Here is a 17,193-nt window from a genome sequence, read left to right on the forward strand (position 1 = left end):
CTTCTGCTGAAGAGTTAGGATCTGTTTCTCCACCAAGTGATCCAGAAGCATTGATCCATCCACATCCATATTCTGCAAGAGGAAGACCCAGTTCTGCTGGATGGCTGCCTTCTGTGTCTCATTCATTGTTGAAGCTCTGCACCCGTCTTTTTTCTCTCAAGTTTCTCGATCTTTATCACGCAGATGCAGTCACTGAACTTGCAATGTTGTACAAGTACAAACTAAACCATACCACAAATTACTCAAGATTGCAGCAAACAAACTGTCATTGATCTGTCCGTGTTTTTTGCAAGCTGATCTAAGAAAGGTAAAAATGTGATGTCCCTTGGTCTCGGATCTGCAGCTGTATTACTCTGCAGTTGTTCAAGAGTTGCTCAAATCCCTGCCTGGCACGTATGTCAATGTCTGAAAATAAGTCAATTTATCATTAAACTTGTTTTTAGTCATATATTGGAGCGCTGTTCAATTAAATCTAAATCAAATTATGAAACTGGTATCTTAAACACACACGTGTACACACACACACACACACACACATATATATGCACACACACCCCATCTGCAATACTGTGTATAACTGTCGATAAGGACAGAGCAGTGAACATTATCAGAGATTCAGACACATGCACACAACATATTATGCTAGAGAGAACTTGTCATCCAAGGTCTACTTGGTATGAATACAAGTAGAACTTCATACATCTGAAAGCATACGTCTGCTTCCAATATTTCATCTTACCCACTCAAAAGAAAAGTAACTGTAAAACGTGATATCTTCCTGAAACATACTACAAAACATGTATACCCAGTTTCTCACCACTGAAAATGACTTGAGATTTCCCCCCATCTAGTTTCAATACCGAAAGGAACCTTGTCAACCAATGTGGAAACCCGGAAATAAACCTGTGTTTGTTGGGCTTTACCTCCCCTAGTGTGAGGTTCTGCATAGGGTCATCATCCCGAGTATACTTTATTGTCAATATAACAACAACAAAATGTATACAGAAGCTTAAAGGCTTGTATTTGAGTCTGTTGGACGGATAAACTATACAGGTAAGTATAAACGTGCTTATTTTGACGGAAATTATGTTTTGCGTGCTTGCCTCACAAACCCCTACATGGCCCCAATCACATGAATGAGGCCATGTGCTTGATCATGTGACTTGGTGGGAAAGCAACTTCTGCTTCTGGTTTTTTTCTGGTTCTGCAATGTGGTAAACTTGTCGCGTTCATTTGAAATCCACATGATTTTGAAAGATCGTTTGCACATGACAAACAACAGAACAGAATCAGTCACGAGAAACACGCAATAATTTGTGTGTAAGTTTGGGGTCAAGCTGACACACGGGACTTACCTGTGTGTGCTATCTCGAAAGAGCAACGACTGAGACCAACTTTATGTAATCATTACACGTAACAATGGATCAAACTCCGTGTGTGACAGAAGTATCTGCTGACCACCTGTCAAGATGACAACCATCTATTCAAATGAACTTGGCTCTGAGTGGGATTGTGCATAAAGCTTATAAGTATAACAGACAAACTTTTACAAGAATTGGGGTCAGTTCTGAATGCAGGCCCACATAATCACAAGACAGTTGTGGTGTCATCATCGTTTCTTGTAGCATTAACATTCAGTGTCTGAAAAGAAAGCTGCGCCGGTTGTACAATGGCAGAGGAAGTTTTATTCAAAGTGATCATTATTGGGGACCCCACTGTGGGAAAGACGTCCTTTGTGCACCGTTATGTCAACGACTCATTTCGCAGAGACTACAAAATGACCATTGGTGGTATGTGACTGTGCATATTAATCAAGAATTTTGTGTGTGATTCATTACAACATTAATATTTTGTGTTTACCTTTCTCTCACTTTATGAACTTGAACTTGAACTTGAACTTGAACTTGCGATGTTTAAGGCCTTAGGCCTGTTCATCGATCCTGTCGAATAGTACTCCAATAACACTTTTGTTGGTGGCATGCGCGGGCGGTTATTGGTAGCACGTTGGCGAGAATTTCTCTGGTCTGTCTGCCCAGAAATTGTCCAGCCTTCCTTTGAAACTGTTCACTGATGGTGCTGTCACAACTGTTTCTGGCAGACTGTTCCAGTGAGGAATCACCCTTTCTGCGAAGAAGCAGCTCCGAACGTTCAGCCTACAAAATGGTTTGTACAACTTGAGGCTGTTTCCCCTAGTGTCTTTGGTTTCGGCCAGCTGGAAATTCGGGTTGCCTGTGTCGTAGATCCCATGCATATACTTGTAGAGGTCGATCATGTCACCTCGGAGACGCCTGTGTTCGAGACTCGGTAGTTTGAGTACAGCAAGTCGTTCTGGGTAAGTTTTCTCACTGAGAGCCGATATCAGTTTGGTAGCCCTTCTCTGTACGTCCTCTATTTCCTTGCACAGCAGTTTCTGCTGTGGTTGCCATACTGAATGCCCATATTCAAGGATTGGCCTGACAAGACTCTTGTAGAGTTGTACAAACACCTCCCTATCCAGATGCTCAAACGATCTCCTGATGATGCCTAAGGTTTTGTTTGCCTTCGCAGTTGCTTGTGCAACATGTCCCTTGAAACTCAGGCGATTGTCTACAAGTACACCAAGGTCTTTCTCCGTTTCGCTTTCTTCTAGAGTGATGCTAACCTCCTCACCACTTTCGGATCTCCCTTTCATGTGATATGTCAGAACTGTATAGTGAGGATTATAAATTGTGAAACTGAAAATGTGTGTGTGCGTGTGTGTACACGTGTGTGTGTGTGTGAGTCTGTCTGTCTGTCTGTCCGTGTATGTATGTTTCATGGACAAATGTTTACATTCATAGTATTATTGTTACTGAGCTATTTACAGGTCTGCATATCTCTTTCTCACCAACTATCCTGTTACATTCTCCCAATATAATCTGACAAGTCATGATGTCACTGATTGTCAGAACAACAGATCCGTGTACATGTAGCAACTACCATGACATATTGACAAGAAAAATGATCTTTCCATGCAATGTGCAATCTATGGATTCGTCATCAAATCTATGTGGTACTGCAGTCTATTGTAAACAATATATATATGTCAATAATACATCATGACTGATTTACTTGTCTCTCTTCTGCAGTTGATTTTGCCCTGAAAGTTATACGCTGGTCAGACAGATGCAACATTAAGCTTCAGCTGTGGGACATAGCAGGTATGTACATATTGTTCTGTTTGTGTGTGTCCTCCCTGCTTGTGATAAAACTACTCTGTACAGTAGAACCCTCCCTGCTTGTGATAAAACTACTCTGTACAGTAGAACCCTCCCTGCGTGTGATAAAACTACTCTGTACAGTAGAACCCTCCCTGCGTGTGATAAAACTACTCTGTACAGTAGAACCCTCCCTGCGTGTGATAAAACTACTCTGTACAGTAGAACCCCCCCTGCGTGTGATAAAACTACTCTGTACAGTAGAACCCTCCCTGCTTGTGATAAAACTACTCTGTACAGTAGAACCCTCCCTGCTTGTGATAAAACTACTCTGTACAGTAGACCCCTCCCTGCTCCCTGCGTGTGATAAAACTACTCTGTACAGTAGAACCCTCCCTGCTTGTGATAAAACTACTCTGTACAGTAGAACCCTCCCTGCTTGTGATAAAACTACTCTGTACAGTAGAACCCTCCCTGCTTGTGATAAAACTACTCTGTACAGTAGAACCCTCCCTGCTTGTGATAAAACTACTCTGTACAGTAGAACCCCCCCTGCGTGTGATAAAACTACTCTGTACAGTAGAACCCTCCCTGCGTGTGATAAAACTACTCTGTACAGTAGAACCCTCCCTGCTTGTGATAAAACTACTCTGTACAGTAGAACCCTCCCTGCTTGTGATAAAACTACTCTGTACAGTAGAACCCTCCCTGCGTGTGATAAAACTACTCTGTACAGTAGAACCCTCCCTGCTTGTGATAAAACTACTCTGTACAGTAGAACCCTCCCTGCTTGTGATAAAACTACTCTGTACAGTAGACCCCTCCCTGTTCCCTGCGTGTGATAAAACTACTCTGTACAGTAGAACCCTCCCTGCTTGTGATAAAACTACTCTGTACAGTAGAACCCTCCCTGCTTGTGATAAAACTACTCTGTACAGTAGAACCCTCCCTGCTTGTGATAAAACTACTCTGTACAGTAGAACCCTCCCTGCTTGTGATAAAACTACTCTGTACAGTAGAACCCTCCCTGCTTGTGATAAAACTACTCTGTACAGTAGAACCCTCCCTGCTTGTGATAAAACTACTCTGTACAGTAGAACCCTCCCTGCTTGTGATAAAACTACTCTGTACAGTAGAACCCTCCCTGCTTGTGATAAAACTACTCTGTACAGTAGAACCCTCCCTGCGTGTGATAAAACTACTCTGTACAGTAGAACCCTCCCTGCTTGTGATAAAACTACTCTGTACAGTAGAACCCTCCCTGCTTGTGATAAAACTACTCTGTACAGTAGAACCCTCCCTGCGTGTGATAAAACTACTCTGTACAGTAGAACCCTCCCTGCTTGTGATAAAACTACTCTGTACAGTAGAACCCTCCCTGCTTGTGATAAAACTACTCTGTACAGTAGACCCCTCCCTGCTCCCTGCGTGTGATAAAACTACTCTGTACAGTAGAACCCTCCCTGCTTGTGATAAAACTACTCTGTACAGTAGAACCCTCCCTGCTTGTGATAAAACTACTCTGTACAGTAGAACCCTCCCTGCTTGTGATAAAACTACTCTGTACAGTAGAACCCTCCCTGCTTGTGATAAAACTACTCTGTACAGTAGAACCCTCCCTGCTTGTGATAAAACTACTCTGTACAGTAGAACCCTCCCTGCGTGTGATAAAACTACTCTGTACAGTAGAACCCTCCCTACTTGTGATAAAACTACTCTGTACAGTAGAACCCTCCCTGCTTGTGATAAAACTACTCTGTACAGTAGAACCCTCCCTGCTTGTGATAAAACTACTCTGTACAGTAGAACCCTCCCTGCGTGTGATAAAACTACTCTGTACAGTAGAACCCTCCCTGCTTGTGATAAAACTACTCTGTACAGTAGAACCCTCCCTGCTTGTGATAAAACTACTCTGTACAGTAGAACCCTCCCTGCGTGTGATAAAACTACTCTGTACAGTAGAACCCTCCCTGCTTGTGATAAAACTACTCTGTACAGTAGAACCCTCCCTGCGTGTGATAAAACTACTCTGTACAGTAGAACCCTCCCTGCGTGTGATAAAACTACTCTGTACAGTAGAACCCTCCCTGCTTGTGATAAAACTACTCTGTACAGTAGAACCCTCCCTGCTTGTGATAAAACTACTCTGTACAGTAGAACCCCCCCTGCTTGTGATAAAACTACTCTGTACAGTAGAACCCCCCCTGCTTGTGATAAAACTACTCTGTACAGTAGAACCCCCCCTGCTTGTGATAAAACTACTCTGTACAGTAGAACCCTCCCTGCTTGTGATAAAACTACTCTGTACAGTAGAACCCCCCCTGCTTGTGATAAAACTACTCTGTACAGTAGAACCCTCCCTGCTTGTGATAAAACTACTCTGTACAGTAGAACCCCCCCTGCTTGTGATAAAACTACTCTGTACAGTAGAACCCTCCCTGCGTGTGATAAAACTACTCTGTACAGTAGAACCCTCCCTGCGTGTGATAAAACTACTCTGTACAGTAGAACCCTCCCTGCTTGTGATAAAACTACTCTGTACAGTAGAACCCTCCCTACATGTGATAAAACTACTCTGTACAGTAGAACCCTCCCTGCTTGTGATAAAACTACTCTGTACAGTAGAACCCTCCCTGCTTGTGATAAAACTACTCTGTACAGTAGAACCCCCCCCCCCTGCTTGTGATAAAACTACTCTGTACAGTAGAACCCTCCCTGCTTGTGATAAAACTACTCTGTACAGTAGAACCCTCCCTGCTTGTGATAAAACTATTCTGTACAGTAGAACCCTCCCTGCTTGTGATAAAACTACTCTGTACAGTAGAACCCCCCCTGCTTGTGATAAAACTACTCTGTACAGTAGAACCCTCCCTGCTTGTGATAAAACTACTCTGTACAGTAGAACCCTCCCTGCTTGTGATAAAACTACTCTGTACAGTAGAACCCTCCCTGCGTGTGATAAAACTACTTTGTACAGTAGAACCCTCCCTGCGTGTGATAAAACTACTCTGTACAGTAGAACCCTCCCTGCGTGTGATAAAACTACTCTGTACAGTAGAACCCCCCCTGCGTGTTATAAAACTACTCTGTACAGTAGAACCCTCCCTGCTTGTGATAAAACTACTTTGTACAGTAGAACCCTCCCTGCTTGTGATAAAACTACTCTGTACAGTAGAACCCCCCCTGCTTGTGATAAAACTACTCTGTACAGTAGAACCTTCCCTGCGTGTGATAAAACTACTCTGTACAGTAGAACCCTCCCTGCGTGTGATAAAACTACTCTGTACAGTAGAACCCTCCCTGCTTGTGATAAAACTACTCTGTACAGTAGAACCCTCCCTGCTTGTGATAAAACTACTCTGTACAGTAGAACCCTCCCTGCGTGTGATAAAATTACTCTGTACAGTAGAACCCTCCCTGCTTGTGATAAAACTACTCTGTACAGTAGAACCCTCCCTGCTTGTGATAAAACTACTCTGTACAGTAGAACCCTCCCTGCGTGTGATAAAACTACTCTGTACAGTAGAACCCTCCCTGCGTGTGATAAAACTACTCTGTACAGTAGAACCCTCCCTGCTTGTGATAAAACTACTCTGTACAGTAGAACCCTCCCTGCGTGTGATAAAACTACTCTGTACAGTAGAACCCTCCCTGCGTGTGATAAAACTACTCTGTACAGTAGAACCCTCCCTGCTTGTGATAAAACTACTCTGTACAGTAGAACCCTCCCTGCGCGTGATAAAACTACTCTGTACAGTAGAACCCTCCCTGCGTGTGATAAAACTACTCTGTACAGTAGAACCCTCCCTGCGTGTGATAAAACTACTCTGTACAGTAGAACCCTCCCTGCTTGTGATAAAACTACTCTGTACAGTAGAACCCTCCCTGCGTGTGATAAAACTACTCTGTACAGTAGAACCCTCCCTGCGTGTGATAAAACTACTCTGTACAGTAGAACCCTCCCTGCTTGTGATAAAACTACTCAGTACAGTAGAACCCTCCTTTTAATTTAAGACTCCCTCCCTTTTAAGACCCTGGCTGTTTTCTCAGACTTACTGTTCATAACCTCAGTCAGTTTTGAAATACAGAGAAATTATAATCTGTTCTTCCAAGGCAAGGTTTTTGTACTTTTGAAGGGAAGTGATTGTACAAAGTGCTATCTCCAGATACGCAAAGGTTCTAAGCTATCTTCAAAATTATAGACATACAATGAACAAAATGTGTCATAAACTCATCCTTATCTTTAAAACAACAGTATGAGGTACGGTCATTTCATAAAGTCATGTGAAGTTTTCTTTTCTGCATACATGTTTGTGTTTTTCAAGCCCTGAGACTTCTGCTAAGTACTTGGGATCTTTAACATGCACAAGCATGGGCTTTTAGACACCAAGGAAAGCCGGCACAAAGTTGACTTCAGAAAATAGATTTCTTGTCGAACATGGACTTAAACCCACGCTGATCGTGACAGACTGGTTTCAAATTCAAAGCCAGGGCTCTTCTGACTATATAAGTTATCTCCCCTATATATCAGAAATAAATGCATGGGTGGGATATTCTTCCGATATATGCCGAAAATCCGGATTCGATTATGTCCCTTGTTTATTTCTTCTCTCTGTTTGTTTTGTTTTTTGATTCGGTTGAGTTTGGTTGGTCTGGTTGGTCTGGTTCTTCACAATTCATGACATGTTTCAGTTCCACCCATGTAAATGGTATGAAACTAGATTGTTGTGTATAAGAGTCCCTTGACAGTTTGGTTCTCTAACAGGAAGTGACATCAGTTCCACCATGCTAGTTCCTAGTACATGTACCATATTTTCGGGACTATATAAGGAGCTTCGTTGTAAAAGGAGCAACTCCTGCTTTTAAGTTTAAAATGAGACAAATCCACACAATAGGTGCTTCCCATGTATTGGCCACAAGTCAAAGGAAAGACATGTATACTGAGTGGAAATTTAGCTGCAACGTTTTCTACCCAACATGCGTTGAAATCAGAGAGTCTGCATTCTCAGAGCTGTTTGGCCTTGTGACGTCAGCTTGTGGCTACATCTCTACTCTTCTTTAGCCATACACATGCCATGAGATCAGAGAGTCTGCATTCTCAGAGCTGTTTGGCCTTGTGACGTCAGCTTGTGGGTACATCTCTACTCTTCTTTAGCCATACACATGCCATGAGATCAGAGAGTCTGCATTCTCAGAGCTGTTTTGCCTTGTGACGTCAGGTTGTGGCTACATCTCTACTCTTCTTTAGCCATACACATGCCTTGAGATCAGAGAGTCTGCATTCTCAGAGCTGTTTTGCCTTGTGACGTCAGCTTGTGGGTACATCTGTACTCTTCTTTAGCCATACACATGCCATGGCGATACCGGTCAAAAGGGCGCAGGGGTAAAAGTTGAGGTAAAAAGTTGCGCCCTATAGTCCCAACAGTAGAGTACTATTTTTCACAGGCTTTTTCTGCATATGTTGACCATCTTTTGTACCCTTTTTTTTAGGTCATTCATTTCTCATTTGAGATAATATCTATCTGTTTCAGGTCAGGAACGCTTCACCTCCATGACGAGAGTGTACTACAAGGATGCCCACGCCTGCATCGTCATGTTTGACCTGTCCCAGAAAAACACCTTCCAGAACGCTGTGCGGTGGAAGAAAGACCTGGACAGCAAGTGTCAGCTGGCAGACGGTGCGGCCGTTCCCTGCTTACTGCTCGCCAACAAGGTCACAAGAAATCTGAAATACCGTGGAACCCCCCTTTTAAAAGACCCAAATTTAAGACCTACCCTTTGGGCGGGGATGTAGCTCAGTCGGTAGCGCGCTGGATTTGTATCCAGTTCGCCGCTGTCAGCGTGAGTTCGTCCCCACGTTCGGCGAGAGATTTATTTCTCAGAGTCAACTTTGTGTGCAGACTCTCCTCGGTGTCCGAACACCCCCGTGTGTACACGCAAGCACAAGACCAAGTGCGCACGAAAAAGATACTGTAATCCATGTCAGAGTTCGGTGGGTTATAGAAACACGAAAATACCCAGCATGCTTCCTCCGAAAACGGCGTATGGCTGCCTAAATGGCGGGGTAAAAAACGGTCATACACGTAAAATTCCACTCGTGCAAAAAACACGAGTGTACGTGGGAGTTTCAGCCCACGAACGCAGAAGAAGAGACCTACCCTTTCAAGTGTACATGCAAACACAAGACAAAGGACGCACAGAAAAGATCCTGTAATCCATGTCAGAATTTGGTGACTTACAGAAACACAAAAGTGCCAAGATGCATCCCCTGAAAACAGTGAATGGCTATCTATGTAAATGTCAGGGGGAAAAAGAGTCATTCACGTAAAAACCTACTCGTGCAAAAAGAAGAGTGTATGTGGGAGTTTGCGCCCATGATTGAAGAAGAAGAGGCAAAAAGAATTGCCCATTATAGTTATGAGACAGATAGTTATGAGACCAAGGGTAGAGCAGATAGTTATGAGACCAAGGGTAGGGCAGATAGTTATGAGACCAAGGGTAGAGCAGATAGTTATGAGACCAAGGGTAGGGCAGATAGTTATGAGACCAAGGGTAGGGCAGATAGTTATGAGACCATGGGTAGGGCAGATAGTTATGAGACCAAGGGTAGGGCAGATAGTTATGAGACCATGGGTAGGGCAGATAGTTATGAGACCAAGGGTAGGGCAGATAGTTATGAGACCAAGGGTAGGGCAGATAGTTATGAGACCAAGGGTAGGGCAGATAGTTATGAGACCATGGGTAGGGCAGATAGGTATGAGACCATGGGTAGGGCAGATAGTTATGAGACCATGGGTAGGGCAGATAGTTATGAGACCATGGGTAAGGCAGATAGTTTAGGGCAGATAGTTATGAGACCATGGGTAGGGCAGATAGTTATGAGACCATGGGTAGGGCAGATAGTTATGAGACCAAGGGTAGGGCAGATAGTTATGAGACCATGGGTAGGGCAGATAGTTATGAGACCATGGGTAGGGCAGATAGTTATGAGACCATGGGTAGGGCAGATAGTTATGAGACCAAGGGTAGGGCAGATAGTTATGAGACCAAGGGTAGGGCAGATAGTTATGAGACCAAGGGTAGGGCAGATAGTTATGAGACCAAGGGTAGGGCAGATAGTTATGAGACCAAGGGTAGGGCAGATAGTTATGAGACCAAGGGTAGGGCAGATAGTTATGAGACCAAGGGTAGGGCAAATAGTTATGAGACCAAGGGTAGGGCAGATAGTTATGAGACCAAGGGTAGGGCAGATAGTTATGAGACCAAGGGTATGGCAAATAGTTATGAGAACCAAGGGTAGGGCAGATAGTTATGAGACCAAGGGTAGGGCAGATAGTTATGAGACAAAGGGTAGGGCAGATAGTTATGAGACCAAGGGTATGGCAAATAGTTATGAGACCAAGGGTAGGGCAGATAGTTATGAGACCAAGGGTAGGGCAGATAGTTATGAGACCAAGGGTACGGCAGATAGTTATGAGACCAAGGGTAGGGCAGATAGTTATGAGACCAAGGGTAGGGCAGATAGTTATGAGACCAAGGGTAGGACAGATAGTTATGAGACCAAGGGTAGGGCAGATAGTTATGAGACCAAGGGTAGGGCAGATAGTTATGAGACCAAGGGTAGGGCAGATAGTTATGAGACCAAGGGTAGGGCAGATAGTTATGAGACCAAGGGTAGGGCAGATAGTTATGAGACCAAGGGTAGGGCAGATAGTTATGAGACCAAGGGTAGGGCAGATAGTTATGAGACCAAGGGTAGGGCAGATAGGTATGAGACCATGGGTAGGGCAGATAGTTATGAGACCAAGGGTAGGGCAAATAGTTATGAGACCAAGGGTAGGGCAGATAGTTATGAGACCAAGGGTAGGGCAGATAGTTATGAGACCAAGGGTAGGGCAGATAGTTATGAGACCAAGGGTAGGGCAGATAGTTATGAGACCAAGGGTAGGGCAGATAGTTATGAGACCATGGGTAGGGCAGATAGTTATGAGACCAAGGGTAGGGCAGATAGTTATGAGACCAAGGGTAGGGCAGATAGTTATGAGACCAAGGGTAGGGCAGATAGTTGCAAGAGAGGTGAAGGGAGGGGGAATGTTCGAGGGCTGTGGGTAGTGCCGGGCTGTGGGTAGTGCCCACAAATGTTTAGCTCAGGCACTGTTGCGATTGACACGCCTCAGTTATATAACGAACACTGCACCCTGATTTAAACTGCACCGCGCTGTTCTGGACATCTGACTCTGTCCTCACCTTCAAGGCAGACCTTAAACAAAGAGGTGTAAGTTACGCCGACCCAAGCGGCTAAGGCAAAGTCAAATGCATGTCTCAAAACTAATTAGTTAGTTGAGGATGAAAGCCGCTTGTTCATTTCAATGCTTGTTATTCTCTTAGGTGCCAGGAGAATGGTTCCGTATAACTCTCGCTTACTCCATGTTGCATGTATTTAGAGAGCTTACTTCCCTTTGGTTATATCAAATCCGATCAAATTAACTTGATTATCTCACATGGAGAAATTGCAGTTTGATAATTGTAATTTGATAATTAATTAGTGTTGTTGTTGTTTCTGTCTTGTGCAGTGTGACCTTGGCCAGCGAGAGGTGGAGCAGGAGGAGGTAGAAGAGATGTGTAAGGAACACGACTTCCTGGGATGGAGCGAAACGTCCGTCAAAGAAGGCACCATGATCGACGAATCCATGAAGTGAGATTTCATTTCATTCTTTATTATCCATCCCTTTGCAGGGAAATGTGTGTCGCTTTCTCCTGTATTACAAAGCGCACCTCAAAATTTAATATTGAGGCACTTTGATTTGTATTGAGGGTGCCAATATCTAGAGCGCATACGATTGTCCAGTTCAAGGTAGAAGCGGTTCTTAGGATGTACATATATCAGTCAAAGGTGTATATGTGTCTGGTAGAAACAATTCTGTGAGCAAGGTTCTCTCAGACCTAATAAGCAATGTCAATGTTCAGGTTCTGCATGTCCCTCTGTCTCTTTCACACTCTCTGTCTCTTTCACACTCTCTGTCTCTTTCACACTCTCTGTCTCTTTCACACTCTCTGTCTCTTTCACACTCTCTGTCTCTTTCACACTCTCTGTCTCTTTCACACTCTCTGTCTCTTTCACACTCTCTGTCTCTTTCACACTCTCTGTCTCTTTCACACTCTCTGTCCCTTTCACACTCTGTCTCTTTCACACTCTCTGTCTCTTTCACACTCTCTGTCTCTTTCACACTCTCTGTCTCTTTCACACTCTCTGTCTCTTTCACACTCTCTGTCTCTTTCACACTCTCTGTCTCTTTCACACTCTCTCACGATTTTGTTTTCATTGTTCCCTAATCCTTTTGTAAAATTGTTCTTGTGTAAGTATTTGTACTGATCCATTTGTATAAATATGTATTTACGTGATTTTTATGTGATTTCTCTGGATGTGGGCTGGAGGAGAATAAACGCAGACCTAGGCTTATGCCGTAACTGTCATATATATCAAGACTTATCGCGTCTTACACTTCTGTCTCATTTGTTTTATCTTTCACAAGATAACAATAAAAATGTACTCACCAGAAAACAGCAACAAGAAAACATGATTTGTACCTGGTCAGTTTGCTTGTTTTAACAAATCATTTGTTCTTGTTGCTGTTTTCTGGTGAGTACATTTTTATAGTTTTTTGTTAGTTTCTCTCCTACAGTCCCTTGTTCCATTTATTTTTCAGTTTTAACCTTACGACTTTTTTTTGCAGCTACCTTATAGAAGAGATGATGAGTAAACACGCAGAGCTGGAAGGCTTCTCGGAATCTGCAACCCAGGGCAACGGCACTATCCGCCGTCTCAGCAGAGAAGATGATGATGTGCACCAAGGTTCGCGGTGCAGTTGTTAATGTTGTGACGGACGCACCTCACGATCCTCTTCTTCTCATTCATAACCATTCCATTTTACGCATACAGTGTAATCCTCCTTTAAAGACCGCCCAAAAATCTTAGAAAATCACTCTTAAAAAGGACTGAGTCATAAAAATGGATTCTGACGAACGGAAAGAAAAACAAGAGGCGAAATTACTACATTTAGTCAAGCTGTCGAACTCACAGAATGAAACTGAACGCATTGCATTTTTTTTCTCACCAAGGCAGTATAGCATCGTCAGTACCCCCGCTCGTGGGAAAGACAGTGAAATTGACGAGCCAGTTTAGCGCGGTAGGGGTCACGCTGAGCTGCATAGCACGCTTTTCTGTATCTCTCTTCTTTTTAACTTTCTGAGCTTGTTTTTCATCCAAACATAACATATCTACATGTTTTTGGAATCAGGAATCAACAATGAATAAGATGAAATTGTTTTTAAATCGATTTCGGAAATTTTATTTTAATCATAATTTTTATAATTTTAATTGTTTTAGCTTGTTTTTAATCCAAATATAACATATTTATATGTTTTTTTGAATCAGAATATAATGAAAAATAAAATGACATTATTTTTGGATCGTTTTACAAAAAAATATTTTAATTAAAATTTTCTGATTTTTAATGACCAAACTCATTTATTAATTTTTAAGCCTCCAAGCTGAAATGCAATACCAAAGTCCGGACTGAGTTAAAGATTGCTTGACCAAAGTTTCAATCAATTTGATTGAAAAATGAGGGTGTGACAGTGCCGCCTCAACTTTTACAAAAAGCCGGATATGACGTCATCAAAAGTATTTATCGAAAAAAATAAAAAAACGTCCGGGGATATCATTCCCAGGAACTCTCATGTCAAATTTCATAAAGATCGGTTCAGTAGTTTGGTCTGAATCGCTCTACACACACACACGCACAGACAGACACACACACATACACCACGACCCTCGTCTCGATTCCCCCTCTATGTTAAAACATTTAGTCAAGTTTTGACTAAATGTAAAAAGAAGACAAAAATGGGATACATTTATAGAGGTTATGAACAGGAAAATGTAAAAAAGCCAAGCCTGAGAGAGGACTCCAGTCAAAAGTGTGTCGTCTTAAAGGGGGGTTCCACTGTATTGTATGTCTTGTTAAAGAATGCTCACATTTTTAAAGATGTCAGAGGTGAATGTGATGTTGTATGAAATGCAGCTGCAGTTTTGTGTGATTTATTATGATCTTCAATGCAAAAAATGCAGGTATGAATGGACTGGGTGGCCGAGTGGTAACGCACTTGCGCTCGGAAGCGAGAGGTTGCGAGTTCGACCCTGGGTCAGGGCGTTAGCAATTTTCTCCCCCCTTTCCTAACCAAGGTGGTGGGTTCAAGTGCTAGTCTTTCGGATGAGACGATAAACCGAGGTCCCTTCGTGTACACTACATTGGGGTATGCACGTTAAAGATCCCACGATTGACAAAAGGGTCTTTCCTGGCAAAATTGTATAGGCGTAGATAAAAATGTCCACCGAAATACCCGTGTGACCTGGAATAATAGGCCGTGAAAGGTGGATGCAGTGCCTATAGGCTGTTGATCTACTGGCCGATGTGAATGCGTGATATATTATGTAAAAAATTCCATCTCACACGGCATTAATAGGTAATATGCGCCTTGAGTCGCCTTGTGTGGTGAGATACGTGCGCGATATAAATCCTCATAAATAAAAAATAAAATAAAAATATTGTTGTGCCAAGTGTGATAGAAACTGTGTGCCTTTTTAAATTTTACATTAAATTACATATTCTTACTCCAATTCTTATGAATGCATTGACTTCAGTCTCACATGCTAGATGTCGAAAAAACCACTCAAATTACCTGCCCTTAGTAGGGTGGTAACCAAGCTAAAAGCGACGCCATAGCCGTTGCTATGGCCTGACCTTGCTCAGTTACCCACAACACCCTGCGCACCACGTGAGCGCCAGCATCCGTAATAATCATTCTCGACTTTCGACAACACACGGTGGACGTGTCGATTTTTGTCACTCAATTTTGGCCTTCGCATGCCGGCTCGTCCGTGAGACTAGCTGGTTCTTGTGGGTCTACCTGTCCATCTACCTTTTGGTGAGATCTTTCCTTTTTCTTTGTTTGATAGCTTTGTGTTGAACAGGCACGCAGAAGTTTTTCGTTCTGGGTGACTGTTTTTCGCCGGTCTTAAAATGGCCGACAACAAAGCTAAACTTGGCGCGAGACTGGAAGGTGACAAGGCTCTTAGCCCGGTTAAGAAAACTAAACCTAAGAGTAAGCCTAAGAACTTTGATTTGCCTATTATGCGGGTCGTAGATCCGTCAAACAGCACTTCTTTTGATGTTCCTATCCCTCCGAGGGCGGGTTCAGTTCTTTCACAGCTCGCTTCCCCTGTTGGGGGTAATCAGCCGGGGCCTTCAGCCTTTAGGCTCCTTATAGACTGAATTGTTGGATCGTCGTCGGTGTCGACTGATGGGGGGGGTGGCCGCGTGGCTATTCTTTCCCCTTTCTCTGCGTAAGAGGAATCGGTCAATGTCCTCCTTTTGGGGGGGACTTAACGATGATTTGTGTCTTTATTCTCAGCTGTTTCAGGTGCGATCGGCGGTTCCCGCCCTCTCGTTCGTCAGCTTCGCACTGTGGTCTAGTGCAAATGGCCTGTTCGGTTCAGCCTGTTTTTTGCCTCTGGTGGCTCTGGGCTGTTCACGAGCACCCTCTCCTTTTAGGATGGGGGCCTGCTCCCTGCCTGCGTCTAACCACTCTGATTACCTCCGGTACTTCTCAGTGTGTTACGCAGCCCCCCGCCAAATGGGGGGGGGGGGGGATAGGGGGGGCGCTCCTGCTTCGCACCGTGGTTTGGTGCAAATGGCCAGTTCGGTTCAGTCCTTTCTGCCTCTGGTAGACTGGGTTGTTCGCGAGCACTCTCTCCGTAGGGAGAGGGGGCCTGCTCCCCGCCTGCTTTGGCCGCTCTGCTTGCTTTTAGCACGGCTGAGTCGGTTCATGCAGCCCCCTTACCGTGAGGAAGGGGGAGTGGGGGGGCACGGTAAGTCACGGCCTGGGCTTGTTCCCACTCTGCCTCTTTGCGGGCAGGGGGCTGTGTCAGCTTCCCACCCTTTCCCGCCCTCCGGGCGCGTTCGGGTGGGGGTGGTATCAGTGACTCACTCTTTCCCGCCCACCGGGCAGGATCGGGTGGGGGCTGGAGCAGCGTTCCACCCTTTCCCTCCCTCTGGGTTGGATTGGGTGGGCGCTGTTGGACTGTCTTCACAGTCTGTGCCTCTATTGTCCTGGCCCGACAATCGTTCTCCTCCCCTATCGGGGTGGGTGGGCGGTGGGCTATAGGACTACGGCAGGGGGACGGGTAGGGGGTCGGCCGTTTTTGGTTTGTCTCTCTCCATCGCTCTTACTGCTGTGACAAGCCACCCCCCTCCCCATCTGGGGCATGGCGTGGCTCAGGCTTTTCTACACAGTGGGGGTGCTATGTACGGCCTTTCCAGGCTATGTTTCATACTCCTTCTCTGCTCCATTTGGGGCAGGTGGCTGTGTTAGCTGCCCGCGCTTGTTGCGCGTAGCGGTCGGGGAACAATGAGCTTGACTCTCCTTTGTTCTCTGCAGGGTGTCTCGCACAGCGGTCGGGGAACAATGAGCTTTGCTCCGCTTTGTTCTCTGCACGGTGCTGTGCCGGCTGTCTACCTCTCTATACCCTTGGGGATGTGAGCGGTTGCTCTGGCAGGCGGAGACAGAACATACTCTTTCTCTCCAGTCTCCCATTCTTTGTGTTCACAATGGTTTGTGGGGACTCGGACTACAGTATCGCCTGGCCAGTGGTCATTGTCCTTAGCCAGCATAGGTCACCCCCCCCCCCCCCCCCTCCTAGGGGTGGGTGAGTGATAGGGCTACTTGACTTCGGCAGGTGGACGAGTGAGGATCGGCCGTTTACGGCCGTTTCTCTATTTCAGTCTTTCCCCCCTCTAGGGGTTAAGCTCTTTTCACTGCCAGACTGGCACGAGAGCAGACCTCTGCGAGGTCTTTAGACTCGATCTTCGGTCGGACGGTATCGATGGCTATGCTGGCCCTCTAGTCTTTCCTCAAGTTTTTTGGGGGGCTCGGCCTCACAGGTCTGGGACATGAGGGT

At 44.7% G+C, this 17,193-nt stretch overlaps 1 protein-coding gene across 1 annotated transcript; it reads left to right on the forward strand.

The window, feature by feature from the left end:
* The first annotated feature begins 1,177 nt into the window (after positions 1-1,177).
* On the forward strand, positions 1,178-16,365 carry LOC138965482 (ras-related protein Rab-7L1-like). The gene is made up of 5 exons (XM_070337650.1): positions 1,178-1,790; positions 3,108-3,179; positions 8,708-8,889; positions 11,750-11,871; positions 12,911-16,365. The coding sequence occupies exons 1-5, from the start codon at positions 1,670-1,672 to the stop codon at positions 13,047-13,049; spliced, it is 636 nt and encodes a 211-aa protein (XP_070193751.1). The 5' UTR covers positions 1,178-1,669; the 3' UTR covers positions 13,050-16,365.
* Positions 16,366-17,193: the final 828 nt, after the last annotated feature.

The sequence above is a fragment of the Littorina saxatilis genome, linkage group LG4 (assembly GCF_037325665.1).
Source record: "Littorina saxatilis isolate snail1 linkage group LG4, US_GU_Lsax_2.0, whole genome shotgun sequence".
NCBI lineage: Eukaryota > Metazoa > Mollusca > Gastropoda > Littorinimorpha > Littorinidae > Littorina > Littorina saxatilis.